The 18353-nt window shown below is 34.0% G+C and overlaps 1 protein-coding gene across 3 annotated transcripts in view; it reads right to left on the bottom strand.

Annotated features, from left to right (window-relative positions):
- Positions 1 to 887: 887 nt before the first annotated feature.
- Cadm2 (cell adhesion molecule 2) overlaps positions 888 to 18353 on the bottom strand; it is a 947889-nt gene continuing 930423 nt past the window's right edge. For all 3 annotated transcript variants that reach the window (XM_087899672.1, XM_087899674.1, XM_087899675.1), the window contains 2 exons: positions 9700 to 9825; positions 888 to 8618 (listed from right to left, as the gene is read on the bottom strand). In XM_087899672.1, coding sequence (XP_087755798.1) covers positions 8500 to 8618; positions 9700 to 9825 — 245 coding nt within the window. In that variant the 3' untranslated portion in view covers positions 888 to 8499. The remainder of the gene's footprint in view (positions 8619 to 9699; positions 9826 to 18353) is intronic.

Raw genomic sequence — 18353 nt, 5'->3', positions numbered from 1 at the left:
AATGTTTTTGTTTTTAGTTTTCTTCAACTTTAAAAATTGTTTAAAATGTACTGTTTTTTAAACGTCTGGATTCATCTATTTTTACCTCCAACACAATAATATCAAAAATGTAGAAAATAAGTATTGTTTGGAAGGATAAACTTATTGCATTAGTGAGTTTTTGAAGGTCAAAGCATAAAGAATTGTGTTCAACTTTTTTGGTGTAGTTCATGGTGTAGACTAATTTGACCTATAGGAAGTGTTCTTAGGTAACCTTTTGATTAAATAATATGCAGTCTAAAGTAGCATTGAATGATATTTAAATGCAAGTATAGAATTGTTTTCCCCTTTAACTTCCCTAAGTTTCTAAAAGCTAGGGACATGTAAATATCTAAAATTTTTACCAAGCAATATGGTTGAAATACATTTCAGAATGGAACTATTCCTAGAATGTTTCAGTCTCAAAGCACATCTTCTTATATACATTAACATTTTCTTTGAATTTTTCATATAGCAAAGCTTCTCATGTACCAAACCAATATGGAACTAAGAAATGTGAATTGATAAATACTCTTTGTGAACTGTTTTATAAATTACTAGTTTGAAAATTTGAATTCATAATGCTATGAAAACTTTAAAAATAAATTTGCCATTATCTATTTGGAAAAGATATCATATGCCTTATGGGTGTGAAGCTAACATGGATGGTTATGCTAGGCATCACTAAAAATTACTTTTATAAATATTTCCTTGTAAATCACCTTATTTTCTTTCAGATATATGGTATATGATCTCTAAGAAAGTTTCAAATTTCCAAATATTTCATGCCTTCTTTTGCTGGAAAAAATATAAATAAGAATAATACGACATGTCATTTAATTAAAATAAACCAGATACAAAATCTTGCCTTGTATTTACAGACAAATTTTAATGGAATATTTCATGGTCCAACACAAATATCAGACCCAATGGCACTAATTCTTGTACAGCCTTTGGCTTACCCTGTATAACAAAATCTGTTATTTAAAGTAGACTACAAAATACCTCATGGTAAGTGAACTTCCAAAGACACAAAGAAAATCTTCCATAAATTTAAAAGCTTATCTCAAATTCTTATTGTTATAAGCTTAGAATGTATATACGGTTAATTGCATTATCTTAGGTAGTTGAAATATATTGGTTAGAGTGTGGAATTAAAAAAAATTGTTTTATATATTTTTGTTTCTGTTCCTAGTCAACATTAATAAACACAAATAAGTGGATGTAAAATTATCTTTACAAAATTTTGAATGTTGGCAATCTCAAGCAAAATTCTTTATGTCAGTGACACTTTTTTAACCCTTAGCCAGCACATTACAAGGTTCATACATTTCAAGGAGTAATGATTAAATGCTATATCAGCAAGATAACACTTATTTTTAAGTTAGCTCTCGTTTTTTGAAAGAATGTTCCCTTTAGAAATTTATAAGTTGTTTGTCATTGAGGAAACTTAAAAATGAATGGATATGATATGCAGTCAATAAAAGTATTCAAAATAATGTATTTAGCATAACAGAGTATGTTCCACATCTCTTGTCACCTTTCACTGGAGAAAAGAGAGTTCATTTTCTCAATGGATGCTTTCAAGACTAAAATGCACTGAAAGAAGAAACAGTTCAGTAATGTCCAACAGATAACTAAAATTCAAATTTTATTTTTTTTCCATATTTATCAGACAACTTTTTCTGAGGAGACGTTACTGAAAGGATGGAGTGTAAATGGGAACCCTGTAGCATGTTTATAAGAGTTGTACATGACATATTTGAAGCGCCACTCAGTACACATTGAATACTTTGTAAGTATATAGGCATATCAACATGCAAGTGTCATGTACTTAATATTACAATATGCATTTTGTTTTGTGAAAATGTTCATGATTAGAGTAGATTCAATAATTGTGTTAGTTTTCTGTGCGATATGTTTCATTTTGGTGGATCTTCTTTACAGCACAAAATATATTTTAATGCTGTCATAAGTATACCCTTCCAAAAGATATGGGTTTCATGTCATATAAATTGAAGCTTTGAAGCTACATTTCTGGGAACACCTGCATTTCTTGACACTGTTTTCAGAGATAAGTCTTTAAATTTTTTTTTATATGGTAAACTTGTTGCAAAGTTGTTGACACCGAAATATTTATGATAAGAATGGAGCTTTCTTTAAGGAATATTTATGGTAGAAAAAAAAGCTAAACAACCAATTCACAAATATTGATAAGAACTAAAAATGAAGAAAAGAGATGTCATTCCAAACACAGAAATCCTTGGGTCACTACTCAGTTGCATCATTGAATCTACACCACGTACAGTGAGTACAGAGAAAGAAGCTTGTAAAAAGATCAAAATGTTACATATTTATAAGGAGCAATATTACTAGCTTTGAAAAGTCTAGATTGCTTTCTGTCCTATTTATGAGATTCAGTCAACACACCAGAATCACAGAGAAAAACAAAGAGGAGAAATATAACAGCTCTGTTTACATTTTGTACTTGTCCCTAACCGATTAGTGACTACTGCTTTCAACCATTATATTTATTGCGCATGACTCACTATCAGCAAATATAAAAACGTGTCTACAAGGATCATGTACAAGGGAAAGCATCTAAAGAAAGAAAGGATTTGAGGTTTGACAGTACTGTGTGTCCGTGTAATGCTGCATTTCATGCTGCACTTAAAAGTCCATGTAGGAATCGCTACTGCTTTGACCCTGGATGTGGAAAAAGTGCTTAAGTGCTGAGCCCTGGTAGATTTTTCTTGTGCCCCTGCAATGGTCACTTGTCTTTTAACTTAACATCTTTGAAATATACAGCATATTTCCAAGGGGGTATAGTGTTTTCTTTACATCTTTTTCACATTTGGGCCCATTCTCTCCAAAATAATCACACATTTCATATATATACATATATATGTATATATATACATATATATGGAAAAGATGGTAAAGAGTTAAATCAAACATTATTCATAACATAACCACATAACATAGAAACATCTTACTTTAACTTCAAGCGAATTATAGAATCACCATCATAATTTCATAAATTTATGTAATCTATTTTTCCTAAAGGAAAATACGCACATAAAATGGCATTTTATTTTAACATATTTAAATTACACCATTGAAAAGTTCATGTCATGCCTAGGCAGAAAAAGTGGGCTTTTGAGGCAATATTTTTAATTATTTGGGGTTATTTGTTCATAAAGAGGCAGATTTAAAATACTTGGTTTTTGTTTATATAGATAACACTTCTCTGGAAATTAAATCATATACATGATTTATACTTAAAACACAGCATTGAATTTCAATAAATTGTTGGACTTTAAAAATAAAATCAAATATCATATTAGATTGCAAATTGTTGCCATCAAGTCACTTTTAAAATGTTACAATTACATAACAGCAAAATATTAGCTAGGCATGGAAAGAACTGTCCTCACCAAGTTTTCATAGTTTACTTATATTAACTTAATGATAGAGAAGTTAAACAAACACATATCCATACACCATAGAATACACTACAAGAAGTTGGCTTTTGAGATTTCCCAGGGAGTGGGGAGTGCATTGTTATGAGAGTCCCAAAATGATTCTTCCTGGGATATCTTGTAAATATTTACTTCCTCTATTTATATTGAAGTATCATAGCCCATGTTAAAAGTGAGAGGTAGAAGAATTATTGTTAAGTATGCATGGCAGAGAAATTACCAGCTATATCCAATAACTATTGCATTCAATAGTAATCTTGATACACAAAAATGCTGATGATTTTAGAACCCATTCATATAGACTGTCCCCTTTAACTCTCTTTATTTTCTTGCTCCTTTCAATCCACTGCCTTTGGAAGGGTATAAAGAAGTGCAAAGGGCTTGTTTGGGTTGTGATAAAGAACAAAGGAGAGTATTAAAGAGAGAATTTCCCCATTAAAATATAGTGACTTTAACTTCTAAATATATCCTATGTTCTTTGAATAAATTTGTACTAATAAACAAAGTACTTCAATCTATTAAAGCACATACAGTTCAAAGAAAGTTCAAGAATGTCAAATTCGATTAGAAATGAATTAAAGATTAAAATCCATGTTATTTCATTCTCTGCATTAATGTTAAACACTAAAGTAAACAAATTTTCTTTGTTAACTCAATAATCAAGTAAGAAAATATAACTTACTGTTGTTAGTGCTTTAATACTTTAGAGGTGAATTAGAAAACTCCTTGATCTTGTTTAACGTATTTTAAATCCCTTTGCATTAAGTATCCAGCAATAGAATTATAGATATTGCACTGAGTATATTTCAATATTGCCAATGTGTATTTCAAAACAAATTATATTATCTACACTAAGATTTCCTCTTTCCCAGAATTCAAAATGCATATTATAATTACATGGGTTTCCGACATCCATACACAGCTAGTACAAGATACTTACATGTACATACACTGTAGTTACCTATATTTTGCATAGTTTTTAGTGTGTACTTTGTGCCACTTAACAACAAGCATTACTCATCAATTTCTTTAGAATTTTTACTTACTTCAGTTGCAATCACTGATTAATCTTTTCATTTTTTGTATTCATCACAGATTACCATTTGCTAAAGGAAATAAAATTGGGCATTTCCAAAAGGTTTCTGGGATTAAAATACCATGGAAAGGTTGTAGTACAAAATGAAGATTCTTGTTTTTTTTTTCCACAATTGGAAAACTGTGGGATTTTATATTTTTATTTTTTTTAAATTTTGTTTATGTCCAAAAGGTGCAGAAGGAAAAGGATTTTCAATGTGCCCTCTGGTAACACTTTGCAATAAGTGGCACTAAATCACACAATAACTGCTATGTTACATGGAAGAGCCATTACTGTCAAACAGTTGCTGTACATGTGCCTATATGGAATCTCAATGCTGCTACAGTCATGAGTACATAATTACAAGTGAACCTGTCTTTTTAATTGAATATTTATATTTTTTTTACAAAAAACAAACAACAACAGCAACAAAAAAAAAACAAACAAAATAAACGAGGTGTTAGCTTCTTTGCCAAAATCAGGAAAGTTGCTTTTCTTTCTCTATTTGTTGGTTTAATTGTAGAGTTTCTATGAATGACTAAACATCTTTAATGAAATCATCCAGTTTCTAGGTTAAATTCCATTATCAGGTTTCTTAAATTGCTTCTTGTAATTTCTGGTAAAAGAAAAGAAGTTGGAATCTCTTTCTCTGTGTTTGTTTTAATATTTCTTCTCTTAATACATACATTCACACACACTCACACACACACAAACATATGCACACACATGCATGTACACACAAACGAACACATGCACTTTCTCTCTCTCTCTCTCTCTCTCTCTCTCTCTCTCTTACACACACACACACACACACACACACACACACACACACACACACACATCAATCTTCCAATAGGGTATTTTATCTTTACTGTTGCAGCCAGAAACTTCCTTCCCCTCCCTCCCCTCACCCCCAGTTTTGGTCACCATTCCTCCCAGGACATTCAAAAAGGAAAAGAAGACAAGAAGATTGTTGGCTTGATATTTCTGATGGAGGACAATCAATGCACACTGTAAACGTTTCTGGCAGAGAGGAACTTCTTTTTTAACGAATGATGCTCTGAGTTTTTGAGGAGTATGTGCACACAGTTCTTCTACTTTGTCCCCTACATACTGAACTCCCTTAACAGAGACAGAAAGTGGCTCCATGTGCATGCGAATGTGCATATCTCAGGCTTCTCAGCTGACATGAGTCCAATTTAGAAATCCTATCTCAATATTTTATTCGCTGAAATGGGGAATGCCCAGATTCTGTGTAACTTATTTCCTTTAGTGAAAAGCAAATAACCTTTCAATACAGAAAAGTATAACTCCATCACTTTTTTTCCAGGACAGAAAATGATATTGAATCAAAACTAGCTATATTTAATGGAAAACCATTTGATAAGAGCCCAGAAATTTTATCTGCCAGTGGTTTTCTTTTTACAAATTCTAATAGGTATTTTTCTTAGAAGGGTTAAAAGAGTCAAATGTCTTAAAAGGCAAACAATTTTGGATTTCTAATTTTACCGTGCTATAAATAATGATTGTATTATTTAGGTAACGATTTTAGCAGTTGGAGCCAAGTAGAATACAGATGAAGAAGGATGTAAATACAGCATCGATGAAGAGTAGCAATTTTGCAAACATATCCTGAAATTAGGCTTTAAATAGTAATTGATGATGCAGTTATACAACGTATTAGCAATAAGAACCTTTCCGTTTTGTACTAACAGGATGAATTTTGCTGTGTGGAGTCTTTCTAAAGATTATGCACTGAAAGATATGAGCAGTTTATAGACCTATTCTAGTTTCAATGTGTCTAGAGGCACCTACCTGATTCTCTCAAACTACCATACTATATTAACATATTATTGCATTTTTCCACAGATGGTATGGAGTGAATTGTTAAAAACAAGCATGCAATCACATCAATGCAGACTTATTTCCTTAAAATGTCATACTGTATATGATTTATTATGTTAACACTCAACCACATCATATTATTTATGTTCTGTATATTTTGAAAAAGTGCTGCTTGACTGACATCGTCCTTTTTCTTTTGTAATAAATCAACAAGATAAATGCTACACAATTAAAAAAAACTTGGATTTTCTAACGTTTTCCTTGAAAGCTTGATACTTTTCTGATAAATAATCTAACATACAGCACCCTTGTCTTCTATCAGATATTAACACAGGATGTTGTATTCAGTCATTCTTGTTCCCTCCATAAAAATTCCAAGGTATTGTTAAAACCCTAGGCCATCATGCTGTTAGACATCACAAGTACAGCTACCATATTGTAATATTTGTTTTCTTCTTAAAGGAGCAATGTTTGTAAATGGGAAAATAATTTTCAATCTAACTGGATTTTGTTCTTTAGCTGCTAATAAATATAATGAAAACTATTCTAGCAATATTATATTTCACCCAAAGAAATAAGACTTTATATTGACTCTGTGTCATATTTAAGATTACAGAATTTCATAATAGTTCAATACACCAAAATTTCAAAATAATCCAGAGAAAGAGACTTTCACCTTGGAGTTAAGAGCATGGCAGGGATTTTCTATCACTCACTGTTTCATAAGTTTGTACCTCACAGAATGCATAGACAGGAATTTAATATAAAGAATTAGTTCATTTATACAGAAAACATATCCTAAATACTTCCTTTTTGGCAAATCAACATAGTTAAGCAGCCATGAAACTGCCAAATTAAAATGTGTAAGTTTTTTTTATCAAACTAAGAGTTTGTTTTTAGGTTATTATTTAACTGTGGTTGTGATTTAAAACCTGAGGCTGTGCACTGGTTGTTAGCTTAAAATTACCTTTCCTTGTAACATTGTGCTTCCATTGTATAACAAATAAAAATTAACAAGAACTAGAAAAATTTGTTGTTGACAGTGCTAGGACATACAGACAAAAATACTAATATATGTTATCTACTTATAATATCAGTTTAAGTAATATCTAAAGGGATATAATGGACATTAGAAAATGCGTACTTATGACCGAATAACCTACAGCCAAAAAAGTTAAATATGTATCAAATAATGTTTAATTGGATTTATTATATGCACTATATACAGATACTAAAATGTCTCAAAATTGTGCCCTATTTCAGTTTGTTTAGGCAGGTGAATCCTTATGGAGCAAATAAATTATAAAATCAAATAGAGAAATGAATGATCTTTATGATTCCCAAAGCAGTTAAATGGTCGTAATAATTTATTGGTAAATGAAGCTACAATAACCTAATGGTAGGATCTATATAATAATATAAGGGTGTCATGTCATGATTATAATCCATACACATGGTACCTGTATCAAACACTAAATTTTATAATAGCAACTTGATACAGTATTACCAGTATAATCTCAAACATTCCAGAAACTACACTACAGTGTCTTCATTTTGTGTTTTCTAGGGCATATGTTTTCACAACATGTTATCTTTGAAGATAGACAAGTAGAAAACATAGTTTGTAAACCTCTAATCTTTGATTAAACGTAAGCACATTAGGCCATTACCTAATCCTGCGACTTGTGAAAACTGTTCAATAAATTCTATGACTTAAAGAAAAACAAATGTAGGGGTGGGGCTATGCATACATTTCTTCAGTGTATAAAAACAACTCAGTATCATGATCCAGTGAGATGATTAACATTGTTAAGGCTGTATATTCAAGCACTGTATGTTAAAAGAGCAATGGTGTAAAATTTAGGCAATAAGAAATGTCCTGCATTATGGATGGTACAGTAATTAAAGGATGATGCTTTCAACTGCTGATTGTTGGTTTACACTGGCTACTGCGAGCAGTACAGTATGGGTGTTAATAAAAGTAGTAGAGGATGCTTGGAATGGTTTCTGAAAGATGGTTTGCCAGTTTTCTCCAGCAGTCAGCCTGGTAGGTAAAACTCAAAGCGTGTGGCCCGAATTTTAAATGAAATACTCTTTTTTCTCTTCAGCGTTGACTTGGCTGCCTTCAGCATTGATAATGGCCGTGTCGGCATCTGGTGCATCTTCAGCTCCTTTAGCTTCGTTTGTTAGATATGTTCCTGTGGAAATGGAAAGAAAATGATGTTAGTTCCGGAGGTCTAATAAAATAACCAGCATCAAAGATATATTTACTTACAAGTAAAAAGCCACATAATTTCAACTTCTAAACCTCTATCATGTTTATTTTCCTCATTTCTTAAGAAATGTATTTCAAGCAAAACTGCAGGGCAATTATTTAAAGGCAAGAGTGAATCTGCAATGATTAGTATTTGATTTTGAATTGTTTAATAACTGATAAAACTGTAAAGGAATTTCAGCTAGAACAATCAGCGTCCCTTTTTAAGATGGATGCAGTCAATGGTCATCGTAAATGTTTGCCTTTATTTTTTGTTTATTCAAAACTGAGGTACCAAAACAAACAAACTAAAAATAAACGTAAACTCTCAAAAGTCGAAAAAAATAACAAAATAAAGCAAACAAAAAAGCTCAGAGAAATAACAGAGACTGTTCTGAATTGTCCAAATAATCCTGGGCATGAAAAAAACATACTGAACTATGTCAGTGAAGTTTAGATTGGATGATTATAAAAATAAAAATAAAATTTGTAACATTTTAATTAAAAATAATTTTTACTAAACTTATAATTTTCTGACTAAAAAGGCTACATGTATTCCCATACACTTATAAACAAATTTTTAACCAAATATTTAGGAGTTAAATTTTATCTCTACAAGTTTACTACTTTCCTTCTACTTCTGTTCTCATTTAGTTTTTTTTTTTTTAGACTTATAATTAGATTGGTGTGGTGAAATAACATTTAGACAATGACCATCCAGAATGAGCCGCTGGTTCAGGGGGCAGAACATAAAGTGTTTTAAATTGGTTGATTTTCCACTGCTAAAGGTAGCATAGCATTTACTATTAATAAAATACATGCTAATAAGATTAATTTTAAACCATTTGAAATATCAATTATCACTTCCCTGAAACAATTTAAGATTTATATCTCCAAATCTCTCCTTTCTGTATTCTTGCCTCCACTCATGTGATAAACATATGTGGCTATAGATATCAGAATAATATTAGTTTCCAATCCTTTTTAAATCAAAGCTATGAGAGCCTTCTTTTACTATTACTCACCTTTATGTCTTGCCAGATATCGGCCAAGCAGAAAAATGGAACAGAGTGTGACAAACACAACCACAGCCACTATTCCTCCTATGAGAGCATGATCAGGGCCGTTCTGGCCAGCCAGAGAGTTAGGATCTAGAAGAGAGCACGGAACACTGTTTAGGCAGTCTGTTGCTTTCTCCTTAGACACACATCTAGAACTAGCATGAGTCATTTTGAAATAGGATATTTCTATTAAAATGAAGTTGTATTACTGTATATTATTTCAATCATTCCATCAACAAATACTGTTTGTCCAGTTACAGCATATGAATCACCTAGGGAAAAAAGACTGGACAAATTAATGAGTTTACCATTGACTGTATATTTTAAGGAAAATGACAGTATGAATCAAATACACACTTACAAGCTTGTTCAGTTACATCTTTTTTACTTGATAGTCACATTTATTACTTTATATGTATATGGAAATTTCTATGTAGATGAGGAAAATCCAAATGTACCATTTTAAAATAAGATTAGTATCTGGGGTTTAATAATTTGATATTTTTCATGATACTTGTAATATTTAAAGCTCTGAAATTTGATACTTGCTCTAAAGAAGTCTTAAAAGAAATCCAACAATAATACTTTGGGGAACTCAACTTTCAAAATCCAGACAGTCATAACAAATAATTTCATCAGAGAAAACTGTAGAGGAATGAAAGGAAAGATGTGGGAGAAGACACCGTGTGCTTGATGAAAGTGAGTATTAAGCTTTGGTGACAAGGTTACACTCCTGTGACATGGTGACAGATGGCGAAAGATGAATAAACACCAGTGAGGATTAAATGTTCATTGGATTTGTGCTTTTAGAAAAAGTGACTAAAAAAATTAATAGGAACCTTTTACATTATGCTCTTAATAAGGGTATGCTGGAAAGAAATAAACCAGTAAAGGATGAAAAGATCAAATGAAAAAAATCTAGATATTTTTGCACTCAAATGTTTAAAATTGCCAGTTATAAAATTCATGCAACAAGGAACACAACACAGTGTAACTCTGAGTAAGAAACTGCTTTAAGGTTCAGCTTTATGGCAAAGATCAAATAAGCATGTGCTTCTTCTTTCCCAGCCAGCTTCTTGCCAAGATCCTCTTGTGGTTTCTTGTACTTTAGAGGCAGGATACAGAGGAAGGAGAAAGGCAACAAATAACTTTTGGTTGGCACTAATGCTTTAAAATAAAAAAATAAAAACTCTAAGAGTTGGGGAGAAACATGTATCTGACAAATAGGTTTAGACATGTGATATTTAATGGAACCAGTGTCCTGTCAAAAAATTGTATCCAGACAAAAATAACAACCTGTGTTTAAAACTTCAAACAACCTACAGATCCCTAAACCCTATGAAAAGAAGAAATGGAATGTAAAAGCTATATAGGCCTGATGGAGGTCATATTTCCCAGGACCTACTGCAAGTGCCATCAAGGAAGAGAGCCATACAGGTTGAAAGCAAAGAAGAAACACCACCATCAAAGCTAAAGGGTATTCTAATACTATTCTGTCATGCTTAGTAGTACTTTCCATTTTCCTCTCATCTTCAAGTGTGAGGAATGTTATTTAAAGAATGGATACCATGCCTCTACATGGAGAACAGAAGAGTATTTCTGCACTCTTGTGCATGGACCGGAAAGTATATTCATGCATAGTCATGGCCACTCCTCTGGATAACAGAGCCAGCATGACAAAACTGTGCATACTTAAATTTCTTAGAGTTTCAGTTGAGAAAACTAGCTTTATGGGATTATAGTTTGTCTATGTGAAGAGATAGCATATTTTTCATAAGAAAACAAAGATTAAAAGAATATTCGTAATCAGAAGGTCACATTAACGCAGAGATTTCTGACAACACACATTTCCTTTTCTTTTAATGCATAGAACTAAATGTTGTCTACGCTTTCCTGATATTGGACAGAATCATGAGAAGTATTTTAAATAAGGAAAAAAAGACCAGAAAATATATGGTTCCCTTAATAGCCTGCCCAGGTGAGCTAATAAGATATATTAAGTTCAAGAAATCTATTGACATGAGTAATGTCACTCAAAGATTGAAAAAAAAAACAGTAGCCATTTTAACAATGTTTTATAAACTATAGTTCTTTCATTAGAATAAATACATAAAAGGATAAATATCATGAAAAAAGGCCATCCGCCTTGAAGTGCTTGAAAGGACATTCATACAAGCTAAAAATGCTCCTTTTCTTTTGAGACTAAGTTTGCTTGGGCTCAAAATTCCCAGCCACAGTACATCACAGCGTGGGAAACATAGAGGTAGAAAAGTTCAACTTTTTAAAACAAGTAAAATAAAAAATCAATCTGCTATAGCAGCTACCCTTAGCATTTTATATGTATTTGAGCTTCTGTATATTTATAGCCAAGTTTGTGCATCTCAAAGGGACAAGGAAGACAAGAAAGAGGCACGATGCTTTCATTTTTGTCTTCCTTTACATAAAAGTTCACAAAGCTGCATTTTGTATTTCTTTGTTAGAACTTTTGAATTTCAAGGTATCGCTCTCTCTCTCTCTCTTTCTCTCTCTCTCTCTCTCTCTCTCTCTCTCTTTATCTCTATCTCTCTCTTTCCTTCTTGAAATTTTTCTTCATGAATTGCTTTTCTCACATTATTGTTTGGCCTTGTACTTTGTCTTGCATTCTCAAGTTACCTAACAATCATTCTTTGAAATCTTTTCAGGCTTGCCACTTATTACCTTAAGATATTTTTACACTTTGGTCTCTTTCCCTTGGAAGTCTATCTCATCCTTCACTTTTCACTTTCTGCATGTCACTTTGTAGACATTTACATCATTTATATTAGTGGGTGATTCATCTTATTTTATGAAGTACCTTTTGGTGGGGAATATCTAGTTTCTATTTAAATGAAATAAGTTGTCATCTGGGTAGTTCCTTGACTTTGATTGTGGTGAGCTCAAAACTGAAGCCTTGAAGACACTAGTCTCAGTTGCAGTCAACACCAGCAAGGCCTTTAGCCCTCAGATTTTCTGTTTTAGAAGTTCACTTTATAAACAATATTATAGTTTTTAAATAATTTCCTTCCAGTTGTCTTTCACCTGTGCTCAAACATAGACAAGTTTCAAAACTTTATGCAATCAAGTCTAATGTTGCATCAACATATAGAGGTTTATGGGTAACAGTGTGAAATACTAGGTCATAACAGAATATATGCATAGTGATCTATATTATTATTTAAAAATTACATGAATCATACTGAATGGGAGAAGATCTTCACCAACTCTGCATCAGACAAAGGTCTGATCTCCAAAACATATAAAGAACTCAAGAAACTAGACTTTAAAATTCTAATAAATCCAATTAAAAAATGGGGGGTACTGAACTAAACAGAGAATTCTCAACAGAAGAAGTTCAAATGGCCAAAAGACAGTTAAGGTCATGTTCAACTTCCTTAGTGATCAGGGAAATGCAAATCAAAACAACTCTGAGATACCATCTTACACCTGTCAGAATGGCTAAAATCAGAAACACCAATGATAGCCTATATTGGTGAGGATGTGGAGTAAGGGGAACACTCATCCATTGCTGGTGGGAATGTAAACATGTGCAACCACTTTGGAAATTAGTGTGGCGGTTTCTTAGGAAATAGGGAGTCAACCTCCCTCAGGATCCAGCAATACCACTCTTGGCAATATACCCAAGAGATGACCAATCATACTACAAAAGCATTCGTTCAACTATGTTCATAGCAGCATTATCTGTAATAGCCAGAACCTAGAAACAACCTAGATGCCCCTCAATGGAAGAATGGATAAAGAAAGTGTGGAATATATACGGATTAGAGTACTACTCAGCGATAAAAAACAATTACATCTTGAATTTTGCATGCAAATAGATGGAAATAGAAAACACTATCCTGAGTGAGATAACCCACACCCAAAAAGATGAATATGGTATGTACTCACTCATTTGAGGACTCTAACCATAAACCAAGGACATTAAGCTTATAGTTCATAAGCCTAGAGAAGCAAAATAACAAGGTGAACCCAAAGAAAAACATATATAAATCCTCTTGGAAACTGGAAGCAAACAAGATTGCCAGGCAAAAGTCTGGAGCATGGGGGTGGAGGTAGGGGTGGGGTGAGGTTGGGAGAAGGGGAGAGGGGGAGAGGGATGGCAGTGGGGAAAGACTGGCGAGAGCTTGGGGGAGTGAGAGGGTGGAGATAGAGGAAGGATAGATATAGGAGCAGGGAAGAAGATATCTACATTAAGGAAGCCATTTTAGGGTTGGCAAGAGACTTGGCTGTAGAGGGAATCCCAGGTATCCATGGGGATATCCCAAGCTAGGTCCTTGGACAGCAGAGAAGAGGGTGCCTAAACTGGCCTTGTCCCACTATCACACTAATGATTATCTCGAATATCACCATAGAATCTTAGCCCAGTGATGGATGGAGATAGAGACAGAGACCTTCATCAGAGCAATGGACTGAGCTCCCAAAATCCAGTTGAAGGACAGAATGAGGAAGAAGATGAACAAGGAAGTCAGGACCACGATGGGTTGGTCCACCAACTGAGGCAGTGTGCTCACCAAATCCAGTTGGATTGGATCTGAAAAGTATGTGATCAACAGACTCTCTGATTGTGACTGACAATGGGAGCTAACTGAGAAGCCATTGATAAAGGCAGTGAAACTTGATTTTACAGCATGTTCTGGCTTTTTGGGACTCTAGGCTGTATGGACGCACAGTTTCTTAGGCCTGGATGTAGGGTGGAGGGCCTTGGACTTCCCATAGGGCAGGATTCCCTGCCCTCTCTCAAGCAGCGAGGGGAAGAAGAAGGGTGAGTGGGGAAGCGGGAGGGAATTGGGAGGAGAGAAGGAAGTGTAAACATTTGAATGGAAAAATAAAAAGTAAAAAAAAAAGATTTTTGTGTAGTCTGTGCTAATTTATTGAAAAATTTGTAGACCCAGAAATACTAGTACACCTGATGCCATGTTAGAGGCACCATTTTTAGAAACCAGCATGTAGACCCCAATAGTTCGCAAAATGGGAACAAAGACATAACCCATCGAAGACTTAGTCCATAGTTTCAAGATCTAGGAAAGTTATTAAATGTACTAACCTTACTTTTTGGATTTTGTAATTTTGTTTCTCCCTAATGTGTCTTGCTAACTAAAGTGTCTCAACCAGGTTGTGTGTTTTGTGCATTTAAGGTAAAGAATTGTGAGGTGGCACAATTTGAGCACGTTCCCTGTGTAACTTACCAGTTAACAAATAAAGACTTTCTGTTGACTTTAAATGTATGTATTGTCTCTGAAGAAGACACCTTGTAACATTTTGTAGATTCCAGTAAGACTCCAAGGGATACCAAGGACAAAGGTGGCAGATCCCCAGGGACAATAACTTATGGAATGGATAGTTGCATGGGAATATATACCTAGAGATGTTGCAGGGCTCTGGCTGCTCTCCTGCCTCTGCTTCTGTCAACTCAGAGGCTCCCCGAACCCTCCACTAAAAACAGGAAACTACAGAATGTCACCTAGATCTGTACCCTCTATTGGTGAGTCTTTTATAGTGCCTTCTGCATAGGACACTTAGGAAACACTGCATACTGGTGTAGGAGGTCCTTCAGTTTATGTGTTGCTTTTATTGGTTAATCAATAAAGACATTGCTTGGCCTGATAGGGCAGAACTTAGGTAGGCAGAGAGGACAGAATTGAATTCTGGGAGGAAGAAAGCAGAGTCAGGGAGAGACACCATGGAGCAGCCAGAGTCAGACGTGTTGACTCTTTCCCAGTAGGCCACTGACAGACACCACAGAACAGCCAGAGTCAGACATGCTGACTCTTTCCTGGTAGGCCACTGCCACGTGGTAATACAGATTAATAGAAATTGGTTAAATCAAGATGTAAGAGTTAGCCAATAAGGCTGTAGGTAATGTGCCAAGCAGTAATTTAATGAATACAATTTCTGTGTGATTATTTTGGGTGTAAGCTAGCCAGGCACCAGGACAAACAAACAGCCTCTACTCTCCTTGCAACAGGATATAACTCAAAAGCTGGTGTTTTGGGTCCATGTGAATTGTCACTGGACCCTCCTAGTTTAAGTCTGTATCATGGCCCTTACTGTAATTACTGTGTCACTCCTGTCTTTCTGTGTTTTCGTCAGTTCTTTCGCTCAGGAAAACAGATCTAAAATAGAAGGATCTTTCCCTTACCACCCTGCACTCTGTAGAGGCCCTCCTAAGGGGGCCCCAAAAGAGTTGGGTATCTAACACACAAATAACGCATTATAAGACACTTCTGGAGCAGTCCTGTATCTGATTCGAACAGATGTAGTATTGTGCTATATTTTAACCCAGTGGCGCCTCTCCACTATAGCCCGGAAGTGATTGACACAGTTCAGTCTGTCAAACCTGACCTAATGGATGTCCCGTTACAAGAAGTTGAATAGGATCAATATTTTTCAAGATGGAATCACATATGATAGAGCCACAGTTATCACCTTAGAAAAGACAGTGTGGGTCCAGTCTCTCAGCAAGAGACTTCAGCACAAAGCCCTGATCTTCTGGCATCAATTCAGGCATGTTACTTCAGTAAAAGAAAAACTATCACTGTCACTGTGCACATGGACCATCTATATGCATTGTCCCTACCTCATGCCCATGGGGCCCTCTATATAGAGAAGGGATTCCCCACCTCAGCAGAAAAGACAGAAAAAAAAACAAAGAAGAGATCATGATTCTACTAGAGGCCAAGAAATATATGAATTATCCACGGCAAAGGGCATCAAATGGAAATCCCCAGAAGTATAAGAGAACCAGGCAAAAGACTTGGTCTCCTACAAGGTGGCCCTTAACAAGTGCAAATTTGCAAATTTTCATAGAAATCTTAGTTTAAATTTATAATGTTAATCACTGAATTTATAGTTTTGCTTAGCTTCTAGTCAGTTATGGATACCTTATAACTTTTGGGCAAAGTCTTCCATAGCACTAATAATTATTTTACCTTAATCATCTTTATAATTTATGCAAAGCATTACAGCTTTCATCTCATCAAGAGTATAAATACAGATGTTCTTGGTGCTTTTAATATTTTAATGATAGTTTAGATGCAGAGCTTCTTTACATCTCTCGTGGTAAAAATAGCTTTGTAAAAATTGACTTTCACTATGTATTGGTGGATATGCTTTTTATTTCACTGTCATCTGTTATAACTAAAAGTCTCTCCTTAATTACTATTCTTAGCAACTAAACTAAGTAATGGAGGACCAGTTAAGTACCGTGTGAACAATGCAGGAATGAGGGATGATGAATAATATGATATGCAAAAATATCTTATATATAGCTTTCCATTCATCTCCTACTGTCAGAAAGGTAAAAGATGAAGTGTGGCCTTCTGAAGGTCTTTACTGATAGCTAAACTTGCATTATTATTCAAAGAGATGCATCGTCTATCTTAAAGGATCATTATTTATTCGCAAGTGTTAGCTCGTGACTTTTGGCAGTTAGTCTGTGGGCATGGGAGAAAGAAAGCTTTGCCATGTTGTGCTGTCATTCTCTATGACAGGAAAATGGAAGCAATACATTTAAACTCTTTTGAGCTTAACATCTTTCAGTTAAAGTGTTTTTATTTATTATTATTTTTTTGATGCTTGATAAAATGTTCTAAAGAGAAACTTATGTCAATGTTATTTAGGATTAGTAATTCTTGATATTGAAAATGTCAAAGATAACATCACATTGTAAATTTATTTGAAATTTCAGTGTGAACAAGTCACAAACTAGAAAACCCCATCTACAAAATCATGGCTGGGCATGATTGCTTGGTTTCACATGTCTTTAAAACCAATATAAATAATACCATAAACTTGTATGCATTTGTAAATCCACCACGTGTATAAAAACATGTAGATTAAAATGAAATGGCAGAGCAGTGTGAGACGCCTATAAAGCATAAGTCAGGGAGATGTGGGTGACCAGGCTTCAAGCTTCTCTACTTCAGACAGAATTAAGTCCTGTGCAGGATACGTTGAATACTCCAAGATCAGTGAACTACCTTCTGTGACCAGTCTTTTACTAAAGTGAATCAGTCCCTTGTGAGATCGGCATAAAAGCACCTCTTCCTCCTTGTCATAGCAAGTTTGGAAGCTGCCATTTCCTCCTGACCCTTCTGAGAACTGGTCTTTCTAAGTTCTTATAGGAATCAGTCCCGTAACCTAAGTACAAGATATTTGTTGCCTTACCTATGTCAGTGTAAATTCTTGACATTCAGGGGACAATACAATTCCTTCCTCCACTTGTGGTTTTTAAAACCTTTTTGAAATCTCTAAGATCTTGGAACCCCTGTTCAAGTCAGCCATAATTTCCAGGTGGAAATTCTTCTGTACAGTGTAAATAATTTCTCTTTGTTTCTAATTAATTTTTTGTCTCAGTTTCTCCTAAAGGTTCAGGGAAATATTAGTACTATGTAATTTATCTGTCAATTGTTACATTCACTTTACAAACAAATTTAATTGCATTTTTATAAATTTTCATTCTGAAAAAAACACTAAGGATTAAAATTATATGTCTTAAACAAAATAATCTAAAGTTAGGCTATATTATTATTTTTATAACAAAATAAAACATTATTTAAAAGAAAAACTTACTTTTAAGAGAA

The sequence above is a fragment of the Myodes glareolus genome, chromosome 2 (genome assembly GCF_982192425.1).
Source record: "Myodes glareolus chromosome 2, mMyoGla1.1, whole genome shotgun sequence".
Classification (NCBI taxonomy): domain Eukaryota; kingdom Metazoa; phylum Chordata; class Mammalia; order Rodentia; family Cricetidae; genus Myodes; species Myodes glareolus.
Note: the sequence above shows the minus strand (reverse complement) of the source record. Positions and strands in the feature narration are given on the sequence as shown.